General features: G+C 43.2%; 1 protein-coding gene across 1 annotated transcript in view; it reads left to right on the forward strand.

The window, feature by feature from the left end:
- Positions 1–15,512, forward strand: part of LOC119454159 (uncharacterized) — a 44,568-nt gene that overhangs the window by 20,233 nt on the left and 8,823 nt on the right. Inside the window, exons 2-6 of the mRNA XM_049667954.1 lie at positions 3,175–3,207; positions 7,701–7,724; positions 8,820–8,849; positions 14,931–14,989; positions 15,122–15,193. Of these exons, the coding sequence (XP_049523911.1) occupies positions 3,175–3,207; positions 7,701–7,724; positions 8,820–8,849; positions 14,931–14,989; positions 15,122–15,193 (218 nt within the window). The remainder of the gene's footprint in view (positions 1–3,174; positions 3,208–7,700; positions 7,725–8,819; positions 8,850–14,930; positions 14,990–15,121; positions 15,194–15,512) is intronic.

A 15,512-nucleotide genomic window follows, 5' to 3' on the forward strand; every position in this document is an offset into this window, starting at 1 on the left:
TTTATATTTACAAATAAAATATAAGTTATTATTCCGAGTCACTCTTTTCGAAAATAAATAGCTGCTATATAGCTAAATGTATGTAGCAATTTAGTTTCACGATGGCATAAAAAAATGTAGTTATTTTAATACTTCTACAGTGTTTCTACTAGTTTAAAAGCTATGGCTGGTTTATCTGAAAAATAAATGCCATGAGCTCTTTCCGCACTTTATAATAGCGTATAAAGTAGTAGATTGTACTGTTATAAAACAAATTCTACAGACATTTCTTTTGAACATCCCCCGTGACTCACCACTGTGAAATTTTGTTTTAGTAATAGGTTAGTTGCTATTTCGCCGAAAAGTTTCCCTTTTTTTCTCTTAAAGTGATTCGGTGAACATCATGTTGTAACCTGCATTGTAGACTTCGACTGACGAAAACACGCACAAGAAGGCTTGATACATGAACTAGTTATTTCTTAGGGCCCTCAAACAAATGTCGGGACGCAGTCCAATCTAGGTGTTGTCAAACTCATACAAGATAGATCTCACATTCGCTCTTGGAGCTTTTCTTAGTCATCTGGGCTTCATTTGTGTGCCTATTTTTGTTTGCCCTTTTTTCTTTACCTTGTTTGTTCTTCCCTTTGTGTCATTCAAACACCTCACATGAAGTAGTAAAAAAATTGCTGACTCTGCCGTTATCGAGAGTAGATGTAAGCACGAAATGGCTACCCATATGGCACCTTTTGCTGCCTGTAGTGCCGCCACCTTCAACAGTTTTTCTTCTTCCAACAGTGCCGCGCGCTCAGTGTCTGACGCTACTCTTTCTTGTCGCGTCGAAGTGGTCGACTGCAAATGTGCAGCCAACTCATGGACCGCTGGCGTTTAAAACCACACAGCACCAAAAGATGAGAATCAAGTCTATCGTGCCTTGTATCTGCCTTTTGAACATCACTTTTGGAAATGACAAACGAAACTTCAGCTTACTACAAGTTATAGCCTGAGTAATGTTATGAACAAAAATTAGGAAGGAATCGGAAGGAATACTTTTGTAACTTGTTTGGGCAGCATCTAGCGTATATACCGCGCTCCTGTGCAAAGGGTTGGGGGCCAGAGACCGCATTTTCACAAGTTTTGACTGGTCAACCGGATGACCTCGTTTTGTTCTCGCCACAATGCCTGGATGTTCTCGTTTGAGTGCCCGGATAACGGCGCTGGCTTTTGGCTCAAGGTCACTTGAAGGTCGTCGACAACGGGAGATAAAAGAAGTTCATGCTTAATAACACTGCAATTACACGGCTAACACCTTCAGCTTCCATGAACGTCTTTCTCTTTCTTAAGCTCATATGGCATTTTTCAATTTTACTCCCCCATGTTAGAAGACAACAAAGCACCGGTTGGAAGTGTACATTATTACGTAATGCTGAGGTACATCAGGCTGTGCTTTTATTATAATAATTTTTGTGAAATGTTGAACACAGACGTGAATAAGGGGTAGCAGTCTATAGCTAAATAAACACTGGACCAACATGCCTCAGTAATAATCTGAGATCTGATTTTATTGGTTCTGATTTTTACAGAAAAAACAAGTACGACCACCAGACGTAAGTGAAAGTTATTATTTATTTTGACGTACTGGCCTAATATCTAAAGTACCCATATTTGGAAGACTAAAACAGTTAGCCTGAGATTCAGGCATGAAAAATCTTTGATAAAGCAAGAATAGCTTACTTACTCACACTGTTAAACGTGTAAAGTCGTTTAACGATGCCTCCTGAGTAAACTGAAGAAATTATCTTTCTAGCACAGAGTTCATTAGGGAATGCCACAAGACGTGCATTGGTTGCCATGGTTGCTTGAAGAAATTACTTCAGCCGGTTACTCTTTAACTTTTTTTTTTGTCTGAGGCTGTTGCACACGTACTGGTACTGCCGATGTAGAAAAAGACTCAGAAGGCAAAATGAACAAGCGGCGATTCGGTCATTTTTTTGGCCGGGAGTCACGAAAACAGTCTCTATTATCTGACTGCACAATATTGAGGCCAATACTAATGTGTTGCTTGAGGCTTCAGTTTTATTGTGAGGTCTGTTGCCTGAACCATTGACGACCACTGCAGCTGAAGCGTTTAAACTTGTATTTTCCATGCCTGCCACCGTCTTACGAACGAAGCAGCTTGGAGCTACAAGAATACCGGCGAATGCAGCGTGGGCCGTGAACCAATGCATGAGGATTTTAGCAAATTAAAAGCATTTTTTGGCACACACGTATTACTGCAATTTAGCTTTGAGGTCTCGACACACAGACTAATTATTAAAAGGAGTCAACGCACGAGCGGAAACAAATGCATTCTTCCGTGGGGCTTAGTGTCGCAGTGCAACACTGTGGCTATGAAAGATGCTGTTGTGGAGGACTCCAGAATAATCTGGACCACCTATAGTTCGATAGCGTACACGAAAAGCTGAATACACGATCATTCTAGGAATTCGCCTTTATCGCAATGGGGCTGGAGGAATTCAACCACGCATCTCGTGCTTATCAGGTGTATGTCACAGCCGCTGCACCATCACGGCGGGTTTGAGTAGTAACTAGTGTCTTATATAATAAAATATAACGGACTTCTTTATTACCCAAAATCGCACAAGAAAACTGTCAGGAATTAAATCAGAGTCTGTGCGTTTTGTTTCTCTGCGGTGGCGTTTGCATCTGATTTTACCAAATATGTTCTCGGAAATATATTTAACATGTTGCCAATAATGAGGTTTCACTGTTGCAAAGTGTTAAGTGGGTTGTGGGGACAAAGTAGTGGAGGATTCCAGATTAGTTGGGGCTTTCTGGTATGTTTACCATGTACCAAACGCACCGTTCACGTGCGCTTTTGCTTGTTTCGTTCCCTGGTAATGTGGCAGCAGTGCCCGAACAATGAACTCGCTCTCTAGAGCTCAGCAGCGCTAGCCCATAGTCATGGAGCCGGTGCGACGGGTGTGGGAATATAGCCGCTCTCCATTGAAGCACTATTGATACCAATACGTTGGCCACTACTGTATATATATATATATATATATATATATATATATATATATAGCTTGCATACTCACTCCAAGTATACTTAATCTGGCTCCTAAAATTTCAGCACTTGGGTATTGAAATTCTTGCTCGCTTCAAAGATTAAAAATACCATATGTTTCTTTTTAACAGCTACGACAACCAAGATCAGCACCACTACAACAGGTAAGCATAGCCAATGAAATTTCAGTGATACGCATACTCTTGCTTAGTCTGTAAATATTTCCATAAACGCACAGAATAGACGCACGAAAATTGAAGGCAAGATTTACTATAATACAATCGTAAGCTGCAAAATAAACCAGGTTCCTTCCACTAAATTGGGAAGTCTACTACCACATAAACCTAAACATAACGTGAAATATAAGCTGTCATTTTACAATAAACAAAAAACTTTGTGTCACATTATTCGGGTAAGGATTAAGTTAAACTTTATTATACTGGCTCTTGTACTGAAAGCTCATGTCTACTTTCAAAGCTTCAACTCCGATATAAACAACATAATTCTTTTCGTACAGAACAATCTGCATGAAACTTATTTTAGGCATAACTTTGAGTAGAGCCCCACGTAATGATAGTTGATGGACTGAATATGCATCTAAATTAGGCAAGCACGAAATAAGACATTGGTTTATTTTTCCTGTCAATAAAATATCTACTATAAATAGGTAGAGTGTAGGCTGTTCATCATTATATTACCACTGCAATGTACAGCTGGCACCAAGCTCCACAGATCATGTCAATGGGTACGAAACTAGATCTGCGTGTTTTCTACCGGTGTAGCAGGTAATGTCGAAAGCCCTGCTTCGATGAATGTTACTTTTTGTAGCTTGCGCTACTTTTTGCGCACAAGTCAACAGTGCTGCATTTTTAATCACTACTTAAATCACTTCACTGCATGTGGATCATTGCTTGTCAGGTTAATGAAATAGGCGAGGAAAAGAACACACGCGCACACAGAGAGTGATACATTATTTTATTTGGGTATAAGTGTGCACAGTCATGCAGGCAGAGAGGGAAAATAAACTGTAAAGTTGTTATTGCGACAATTTGAGCCGTCTAAGCTAAGGCTCAGTGGTGCCGATAGCAACAGTTCGGGTAGGCGGTCGTTTAATTCAATGACGCATTCGTCAGCATCCATACCCACACCTTCCTGACGCGCTTCTGTCAACAGCTGGATTATTGTTATGTAACTATTTTGTTATAATGGCATTCCTTTTCTCAGTTCGTAAGTGAACCGAGCAGCACTCCACCTGCGTTATCAGCAGGATGGGCAGGTCGTAAAACGTGTACGATAAGAAATTATTAGTCAGTGAAAGGAATGGTTACATTGCACCGGCCCTAGGTAAATTGTGGCGCCTACCACGATTATCTCCGAGCATGGATGCAGTCTACGACAGGGCGATCTTTGTAGAAGAATTAACGACGTTCAAGAATGATTTCATATTTATTATGAAAGTCGACGCGCGAAAACAAAGTTTCACAGCTATCGTGTATCGCTGAGAGCCACAATGTAATTCCCAATAAATACTTTCACACCACCTATGCATGCAGAATCCAGATACAAAAAGTTTACAGTGATAAAGATGATGCTATCAGCATCGCTGAAAAGACGAATAGAAGCTCAGTTTAAGCAGTTCAATTAGCGATAGCCTATCTAAGAATAGTTTTTGGCCATCTCTGGTGCTTCTAAAAATTTGCTTTGATGGTTGGCGTTTTCACTCCGGTATAGCGTCGCACACACTTCCTTTAAGCTAGTGCGAGTGTTTCGTTTATGTGCCCTTGTGCGAGCGGCGTCGCTTCTTTGTTTCTGATCTCGTCATTGCCGGTGCCGAGGCTTTTGAACTTAAAGTTCATTCTTGGCTGTTTTTCTTAAGGGCAATATTGTTAAGTAGTTACCTGAATGAAAACATTGCACTAACTATTGACAATAAATATTAATGTACGAGAATAGCCTGACCGATCAAACAAATGAGCGGTATATGTGAATGAGAGGGCTAGAGACAGCGCGAGTGAGATTGAGAGAGAGGTCGTGAGCGAGAAATGCACAAAGCGAGAGAAGGAGCCACATGGAGATAGAGAGAAAGAATGAACGAATGACTATTTTACTTGCCGAGTCCGTGCACCGACCTTCAACGATAGACTACGAACATTTAAAAACGTCGAATGAGCCATATCATTGTTGATATTCTCTTTAGAAAAAGGGAAATAATTACATCACAGGAAGTCGGGCGCTCTTAAGCGTAGGTAAATTCCTTAACATTGCCGCTGGGGCGATTTTTCTCGATTTGTCCCCAGAGACGTCCGTGCCTCGGAAGCTACGGCATCGCGTGGGATAGCTTACGAGGTGACAGTGCACATGTCCAGAGTCATATTCTGCACATAGCGATTTGTACCACCACTGAACATGTGGCGGTCGCAGGGCTCGTTTTTTGCTTATACTGATGGACGCAAATAAACACGAAGCGTTACCTGAATAGCATTTCTACAACAAATATGCACCATCCTGAACATCGTCGCTTTAACATATCAAATTGACTTTGATTCTCTGTCCCATTGGAACGCGAACAGTTTTCTCTTTTAGTTCTTCCTGATTCGTGTTCAAACTTTCTACGCTAAGGACTCTTGCTCACGCGTAACCAAATTGCGGGGCGGGTTCGGTGCTAAGAGCCTCGTGCTACCGTGCAAGACTTGGCCTTAATGCTATGGACGGATGCAGTGTTTCCTGCACTGTGTCGAATATAGTGTTTCCTGGGCTGGCGGTTGCGGGGTGCCTTAGGATGGGAGCCTCTTGTGATGTAGAAACGCATTGTTCGTGCAGCAACACATTCGCTCTGTAATATTTTGCTATTACTGAATGCTGTTTAGCGCTTCGTGAATAACTGCAGCCTATACGTTGCGATACGACTTAATTCTGAAACAATTTTACTTGCAGGAACACATACCCTTACTGCAGAAAAATTGATTGAAATCCTCACTCAAATTTATAACTGTCAAAACATACGCAGTACTGAGTCAGAATTTTTCACCTTCTAATACTACACCAATTGTTATGTACTGCAAAAGGAAATGAGATTTTATCGGAAATATTGTAGGCTCCCCGGCTTTTGTATTTACAAATCAAATACAACTTCTTGCTTGGAGTAACTCTTTTTGGAAAGGAATAGCGGCTATATAGCTAAATTTATTCAGCAATTTAGGCTTCAAGATGGGTCATTGAAACTTCGTTATTCAATATTTCTACAGTATTTGTGCTAGTCTGGTGGTTTATCTAAAAATAAATGCCATGAGCTCTCTTTCCGCACTATATAATAGCGCATAAAGGAATAGATTGTACTGTTATCAAACAAATGCCACAGACATTGCTTTTGAACATCCCCCGTTACTCACCACTGTGCCATTCTGTTTTACTAATAGGTTAGTTGCTATTTCGCCGAAAAGGTCCCCTTTTTTGTGCTCCAAAAGTTATTCGGTGAACAAAATGTTACAACCTGCATTGCGGACTTCGACTGAAGAAAACAGGCACAAGAAGGCTTGATATATGAACTAGTGAGTTCTTAGGGCCCTCAAACAAATGTCGGGACGCAGTCCAAGGTAGGTGTTGTCACACTTATACAAGACGGATGTCACATTCGTTCTTGGAACTTTTCTTAGTCATCTGGGCTTCATTTGTGTGTTTATTTTTGTTTGTACCTTTTTCTTTTCCTTATTTGTTCTTCTCTTTGCGTCATCCCAAACACCTCACATGAAGTAGTAAAAAAATTGCTGACTCTCCCGTAATCGAGAGTGGATGTAAGCACGAAATGGCTACCTATATGGCGTCTTTTGCTGCCTGTGGTGCCGCCAACTTCAACAGCCTTTCTTCTTCCAACAGTGCAGTGCGCTCAGCGTCTGTCGCTTCTTTTTCTTGTCGCGTCGAAGTGGTCGGCTGCAAATGTGCGGCCAACTCACTAACCGCTGGCGTTGAAAAGCGCACAGTGCCAAAAGATGACAATCAAATGTATGGTGCCTTGTATGTGCCTTTTGAACATAACTTTTGGAAATGTCAATTAAAACTTCAGCGTACTAGAAGTTACAGCTTGAGTGATATTGTGAACAAACATTAGGAAGGAATCGGACGAAATATTTTTGTTACTTGTTTCGGCAGCAACTAGCGTATGTACTGCGCTCCTGTGCAAAGGGTTGGGGGCCAGAGACCGCATCTTCATAAGTTTTGACTGGTCAACCGGATGACCTCGTTTTTTCTCGCCACGATGCCTCGATGTTCTCGTTTGAGGGCCGGGATAACGGCGCTGGCTTTTGGCTCAAGTTCACTTGAAGATCGCCGACAACGGGAGATAAAACAAGTTCATGCTTAAAAGCACTGCAGGTACATGGCTAACACCTTCAGCTTCCAGGAATGTCTTTCTCTTTCTTAAGCTCATATGGCATTTTTCAATTTTACTCCCCCATGTTAGAAGCCAACAAAGCACCGGTCGGAAGTGTACATTATGACGTAATGCTGAGGTACAGCAGGCTGTGCTTTCATTATAATAATTTTTGAGAAATGTTGAGCACAGACGTGAATCAGGGGTAGCAGTCTATAACTAAATAAACACTGGACCAAGGTGCCTCAGTAATAATCTGAGATTTGATTTTATTGGTTCTGCTTTTTGCAGAAAAAGCAAGTACGACCACCAGACGTAAGTGAAAGTTATTATTTATTTTGATGTACTGGACTCAAATCAAAAGTACCTATATTTGGAAGACTGAAACAGGTAGCCTGATATTCAGGCATGACAATTTTTTGGTAAAGAATCACTAGCTTACTTGCTCACATTGTTAAACGTTAAAGTCATTTAATGATGCTTCCTAAGAAAACGGAAGTGATTATATTTCTAGCACAAAGTTTTGAGGAAATAGCATGGCTGCGTGCATTGGTTGCTATGGCTGCTTGAAGAAGATAATGCACTGTTTCTCTTTTACTTTGTTTTGTCTGAAACTGTTGCTCACTCACTGGTACTGTCCATGTAGAAAAGGACTCGGAAGGCGAAATGAACAAGTGGTGATTCGGTAATTTTTGTTGTTGTCAGGGAGTCCTGGAAAGTCTCAAATCTCTGACTGCACAATATTGAGGACAGTATTGCTGTGGTGCTTGAGGCTTCAGTTCTAACGTGAGCTCTGTTGCCTGAACCACTGATGACCACTACGGCTAAAGCGTTTAAAGTTGTATTTGCCTTTTCTCTCATCGCCTCGCGAACAGCGCAGCTTCGAGCTGCAACACTATAGGCGAATGCAATGTGGGCTGTAAACATAAGCCTTGAGGATTTTCGCAAATTGAAATCAATTTTTTTGGGCCCACACGTATTACTGCATTGTATATTTGAAGTCTCGACAGACAGATCAATTATTAAAATGTCAACGCATGAGCAGAAACGAATGTATTGTTTTGTGCGGCTTAATGTCCCAAAGCAACACTAGAGCTATGAAAGATGCTGTTGTGGTGGACACCAGCATAATCTGGACCACCTACAGTTCAATACCAAGCAGGAATAGCTGAATACATGATCATTCTCGCAATTCGTACTTATCGCAATGGGGCTGCTGCTGCATGTGTTCAAACCCGCAACCTCATGCTGACCAGCGATATGTCACAGTTGCTACACCACCATGGCGGGTTTGAGAAGTAATGAGTGTCTTAATTGTAATAAAACATAACGGACTTCTTTACTTACCTTAAATCTCACAAGAAAATTGTAAGGAAAATAATAACTAACCTCCTTGTGTTTCGCTTAAAGATGTACCTCGTCCTCAGCGACCTGACTTTGGTAAGTGCTCCACTTTCTATGGAAACAAAAACTGCAAAAATCATTATTTTGTGTATTTACTTCATAAGAAAAGATAATTGATGGCTGCAACGAGGTTCTTTGGGTTTGACGTCTAAATACGACGCTAGTTTTGTACAGGAAAACAAAAAAAACTATACGGGTGTTTTTCCGTAAAGCTTTCCGAAATTTACCTTCTCCTCTTTAAATCCCTTCTCCCCCTTCCCCAGTGCAGGGTAGCCTACCGGGCTCAGCCTGGTTAACCTCCCTGCCTTTCCCTTGTGACTTCTCTCTCTCTCTCTCTCTTTACAAATAATCTGTTGCAGATAGTATAAGTCTAGTCTCTATACTAGATTATTGATAGAGGCGTACATAACTTCCACGAGAACTCCAAATACATGTTCAACTAATTAAAACTTCTTTAAATAATTTCTTAAATAACCCCAGGTGGTCAAAATTAATCCGGAACCTCCAATATGGTGTGCCTTATAATCCAAATTGGTTTTAGCACGTAAACTCTAGAAAGAACTATTTTACGAACTAGTGCGAATTGTAACGTGCGAGTTTGCAATGTGCATCCACTCAGGATGAATTTGGAGAATAACACCATTTTTGGAGATATGCGCCATCAAAATATTTGCAAAAATTGACTGTTTTTTAACACACATGTTTACCACAACACTCTTTTATGCCTTGACGCAGAAAAGTAAATGAAATTCCCGTGCAATTCGCACAGAGGCAATTGCCTTGGCTCAAATTGAAGCCGCGAAGCTCAGGCCCGCCACTCCACAGCTTCCTCAAGCCTCAGATGCAGCGGCTTCATCTTCTCGCCCTCTTGCCTTGTCTCGCACTTCTTTTAGAAGTGTTCTTACTTTTCTACCTTTGTATGAGACTGTGTCAGTCACTGATTGGTTGCATTGCCGTTGTTACTTTGTGGCTCCGCTCACTCGTGTCGCATGGAAACGCTGCCGCCTCATTTTTCTTGAATGAGCCACTACCTCGTGCCGTAAGCAGGTGTCCGTCTTCTTCCTTTTCTTTTTTTTCCGACTGGCATTTCGCACAACGTTGGCACAATTCGCTCATGACAGTGGCTCCGCGGCAGCGTTTTATTTACTGTTGTGTACAAAACAGGACCTTGTGAAGTAAAACTGTTACTTTCTGATTTCATTCCAATCTCTTGGCATCAAATTTAGGCAGCCACCGACGCAAACAGCGGGCGGTTCCCCCACAGAGTTGTTACTACCTCCCAATCAAACCTTCTCCTTGTTTTGTAGGAGGTTACATTTGTTGGCTTTCGAAGCGAATAGCCTTGCTTACTTTAACTTGTTTTCTTTATCTCATTGGCTGACAAGAGGTCCGGAGCACGCAGAAGTTGAGGGCTTGGTGGGGATGAGCTAGCACAGTGAAACTAGATATCAGGAGGAGAATATGGTGCTATCATCTGCCATTCGTCCGCGTCCTGTACCCATAGATAAACTTGCGGGGGCTGTTTGAAACTTTCTCTGGCTTGAAACAGAAAGTGCTTTTAAAATGAGTCCTCGGATAAGAAGTGATCGCTGAGCGATGTCATATATATACGTGAGAAAATGGCTCTACAAAGTTCTATTGCAATGAAAACAAAATATTAATGCCAAAGAAATTCATTTTTGCCTACAGCTCTTAGTAGCGAGTGCCCGAGCAACCGAGCAATCTGGTAGCCGCCTAGTTAACTCAGATGGTAGAGCGGCTGCCCCGGAAAGGCGGTGATCCCGGGTTCGAGTCCCGGACCAGGGCGAATTTTTGTTCAACTGCGAGGCTTTTCTCTCGAGCAAACCGTATGGGTTTCCTTTGTAGCAATTACTACATTTAGGTGCATTTATTTCTTGTTCTTCCCCCGTAGTTGTTTCTAACGGAAGCCTCGACAAGCCATCTGCGTGGCCCACTTGTTGGCCCTTCTTGTACTTGATGACATACTGATAACAAGCCAAGAAATTTTTCCATCGCTGCACTCTTGCTATCGCTACTTGGCTGCTGTGTCTCTTCGGATCAAACAACTGCGTCAGCGGCTGATGATCAGTCACTATTCCAAACTGCCGACCGAACAACTACTTATGAAATTTTTTAATGCCGAAAATAATGACTACAGCTTCGCGCTCAATTTGTGCATAGTTTCTTTCGGTCACTGTAAGCGTGCGTGACGCGAATGCGATAGGTCTCTCGCAGCGACCTTCGGTGTGCGCGAGCACCGCTCCAGGGCCGTATGCCGATGCGTCACATGTCAAGCGCAGCGGTTTGTTTCCATCGTAAAAAGCTAGCACTGAGTCCTCGCTCAGAAGCAGCTTCCATTTCAGAAAGCTGGTTTCACACTCTTTTGTCCATTCCCACGGACAATCTTTTCTGACGAGCTTGTAGAGCGGTTCTAAGGTCGTGGCTGTTTGGGAAAGGAATCTAGCGAAAAAATTCACCAGCCCTAGGAAAGCCTTCAATTTGGAGACGCCAGTCAGGGTTGGAGCCCTTAACATGGCTTCTACTTTATCTTTCGTAGGATGCATGCCAACCTCGTCAATTTAGTGACCAAGATAGCGGACGCGTTTTTGAAGAAATTGACATTTATCAGCGTTGGCACGCATCCCATGCTTCCGTAGCCTCGGCAGCACTTGTTTGGTGCGTCTCAGGCCCTCGTGTTCAGTCTTTCCTGCTATGAGAACATGATCGAGATAGCACACTGTGCCCTCCAAGCCAGCCAATACTCGATCCATTACTGACTGGAAAATGGCAGGTGTGCTCGCGACAGCAAACGATAAACGCGTGAAACGGAAAAGGCCAAGGTGTGTATTTATCGATAGCAACTCTTGCGAAAGGTTATCCATTCGAAGTTGCAAGTAAGCTTTCGATAAATCAAGCATACTGAAACAAGTCCCCCCTGCCAACGACGCAAACACATCTTCAGGCAACGGTAGCGAGTAGTGGGCAACTGTAATACAGGGGTTTAAAGACACATGGTAGTCATCGCAGAGCCTGACGGCTTCTCCATCACTCTTCAGAACTGCTACGACGGGGGTAGCCCATTGGCTTTCACGCACCGTGTACAACAGACCTGCCGATTCCAACTCCTTCAATTCTCTTTCAAATTTGTCGTTCAGGGCGTATGGCACTGGCCTGACTTTACAGAATACAGGTTGCTCTCCCTGCTTCAAAACAATGGAGCCCACAAACCCCTTAATAGTTCCAATTGGGCCCGTGAACACATACTTGTACTTGTCTAGCAACCCCTCCTGTTTAGCGATTGTGTTCACTCGCAACACATGTGACCACTTTAGGCGAATATGCTTCAACCAGTCTCGGCCAAGCAATGCCGGTACCGTGCGCCCCTGTTCATTCGCAGCTATCACGAGCGGCAGTCTAAAACAATTGCCTTCATGAGCTGCATTTACAGTGACACTGCCCTTCAAGGGAACGCTTGAGATTGTATGTCCTTAAGCGAAACTGCACAGGCTGATATGGCAGATGTCCAAAATATTTCACAAATTCACTTTCAGGCATAATAGATACCGCTGAGCCCATATCTATTTACATGGCAATTGTTTCCCCATTTAAATTCATATCAACTTTGTACGGCTGAACTCCTTTCTCCTAACGCGTACAATTCTAAGCTAGACACGTCCTCTTCCGCGGTGAAATTGCCCTGCCTTCTCTTACACATAATAGCTAAACTTCCCGTCTGGAACAACTGTAGCACCTTGCCTTGATGTGTTGACAGTCCAGCTGGTGGCGGCGACCCCCACAACGAAAACACGACTGCATCCTGTCCTGGTCAGCAGACCCTTTCCTCGCAGCCGCCGTATACCACGTCGTCGACAGTCGCTGGTCGGTCGCGTAGTCGCGGCACTGTCGCCGCGTTGCCACTTGACGTCGTCCTCTTGTTCTCGGGTCGCGCCTCGTCCTGGTAGCATCTGCCTCGCGTGGTATTCCGCGGCTTCCATGGACGTGGCGATAACACATGGCTTGTCCCATGTTAGCCCTTTGTCATCTTCAGCGGCCAAAAGCTTTCATCGAATCGCCTCGCTGCGCACACCCACTGCAATCTGGTCTCTGAGTGCCTCAGTTAAAAACGTTCCAAACGACTAGTTCGTTGCCAACCGTTTCAATTCCAAGATGAAGTCGTCAACTGCCTCTCGCGATCCCTGTGTGCGTTTATGGAAGCTGTAACGCTCCGTGACTATCGACCGCTTTGGCACGTAATGGTTCAGAAGCGCCTGTTTTTCTCTTGATACGTCTTCTTTTCAGGAGCCTCCGGAAACATCAAGTTCCGCAATGTGGCGTACGCACTGTCACCCACTATCGTGATAAGAACATCCGTTTTGCTTTGTTCTTCCAGCTTATTCACTCTCGCAAAGGCCTCGAACCGCTCGAAGTAGATAGCCATGTTACCTGTCGTGGTACAGAATTCCGTCAGGTGCCCGACGAACGGTCGGTGGCTAGAGGACGGTGGCAGATCGTTGTCCATGATGTCTGCTGCTGCTTGCTGCTTGAATCATGACCGGCGGTTTATCCCACCCTCGTCGCCATTATTAAAGAGACGCGCAAGAGGCGTATTGACGACTACTGGCCGGTACATACACATAATATCTTTAGACACGCCCCCTGCTTGGGTAGGCCATTTTTACTGTAATGGTGGCGCTGGAGTGGAGTGGCCCCCTGCTGGTTACAAGATACAACAGGGTGGATGTCTTAGTTTCATTCAATACTTCTACTCCTTTAGGAAAGATGTAGCCTCTCACGTTTTCGAAAGATGTAATTGTTGTGCTCCAGAATTATGCATCGTTAATGGGTACGCGTCATGTTGACATGCTTAGTTTTGTGGCTTTTCTGATGTCGCGTGACAGATATTAGAAGGCGCTGCCCAATAAAGTTTGACCACTAGCGGAGGGCTAATGACGAGCAAGGTATGGAATCATGAAGTTTTTTTTTTCTTTTTCGGCCTAATCATGGGCAAAATTTGCGTGTGCACGTCATGCCAAGTGTGGACATTTCACAGTTTCTTGAGGTCGCATGACAAACAGCGTAATTGCGCACGCGCCAGGAATATTTAACCAATTGTGCCGTGCTAATTAGAGATACGAAATAGAAAGTGAATCCAATAACTGTTCGCTATAGCGCCTCAGATTTCCGCCAATATTGTCTTGCTGCAAATGTGAAAGGAAAGTGCAGAGTCGAAATGAATGAGATGCTTTATTTTGCAACAGGCGACAGGCCTAAACGCATTATTGCACAAATATCAGCTCAGTCTATAAGAAACAAACAGTAGGGGCTGACAACACTATAAGCAACAAGGCTCAGTTTAGAGCTTGTTTATTTCGTCAATAATAAATTCATCTGTAAGGTAGGCTAAACTAGACCCCATGCGTTTGTGGCGTCTTGCTTTCAAGCAATATTGTTTGCTTCTTTAATTGAGGTTATTTATCACAACGAAGCTCCGCCAGGGCGATAATAACTGCAAAACCTTGTCATCACATGACCTTTTTAAAGACTTGTTTGCCCACCTTTGCCCCCTAATGATGGAAATGTTTGGGCCCAGAATCGTTTAATAAATGACACGGCAGTAAGGCCCATGTCCTATCGACCAAAAAAGTTCACGGACCACGGGATCTCAGAAAGCGCTAAATATGCGACCAGCCTTTAAAAGTCCCCAGTAAAACCGTATATCACAATGTTGTTCGCGTATAGCAGCAGAGGCTGAAAATGCGAATACCAGGCTGGCGTTTTGAGGCTGCGGAGATATTCAGCTTTTTGTCAGATCCCTTGTTCCGTAAGCTTTTTTGATTGATAGTACATGCTGCTGCAGACAATATTAGATTAGGCGGCGCAAGCTGCACGAGACAGAAAACATAGACATTAATGCTACAGTTCCGAGTCTGAAATTGTGAAACGCCCAAGCACTTGTAAACTTATCAACTAACCAAAAGGAATGGTCGTCGTAACGGTTGCCGTTGTTGTTGGCGTTGCTTACGTCATATGCGCAAATATGTGCACTTTAACGCTCATTTCGTATCTGTGAGATGTTATTCGCTCGTATCTGATAAAAAAATTCCTCTTGTTCTGCAGGATTATACTTTGACGCAAATGGCTGCAAGCACAAAGTTTTATCGTGGTACGGAGATCTGGTAAGTAGAGGCGGTACTAAAAAAATCTCTCAAATTCGGACTAAAAGCTTTACTGAAAGATCGGAAAGTTGCACAAACATTTTCTCAAATATGCCATAGAATTTTGCGAATCCTACGTCTCAATTCTTACAGCTTACTGTTACCTGCCAGGCTGAGTGTAATAATAAGCAAGTCCAAGTAGCTCAAGGGACACCATGTGCTCAGGTAAGAATAAAGGGTGCCTGTTTTGTATCATTCAGCTAAAACAACTCGCATTGCTGCATGAAACATTCCTAATTTCTGCTCATTGCAATTTGGTTCAAGCAGCGTCCTTGCATAATATGGTTAGAGGTCCCAGCGTGTCCACACATCTTGGGCGAATGCTTCTTCAGAGCTGCTGGGAGGAACAATTCAGACTAAGATTTACGGAAAAGAAAGTTTACGGGAGACTATACGTTTACATATTCCAGTGAGGGACCGAACTGTTTAACACTGGACAACAAGTCATTAAATATAGTTCGATTTTCACTGGTCACTTGTCTGT

This window comes from Dermacentor silvarum, chromosome 5 (assembly GCF_013339745.2).
Source record: "Dermacentor silvarum isolate Dsil-2018 chromosome 5, BIME_Dsil_1.4, whole genome shotgun sequence".
Classification (NCBI taxonomy): domain Eukaryota; kingdom Metazoa; phylum Arthropoda; class Arachnida; order Ixodida; family Ixodidae; genus Dermacentor; species Dermacentor silvarum.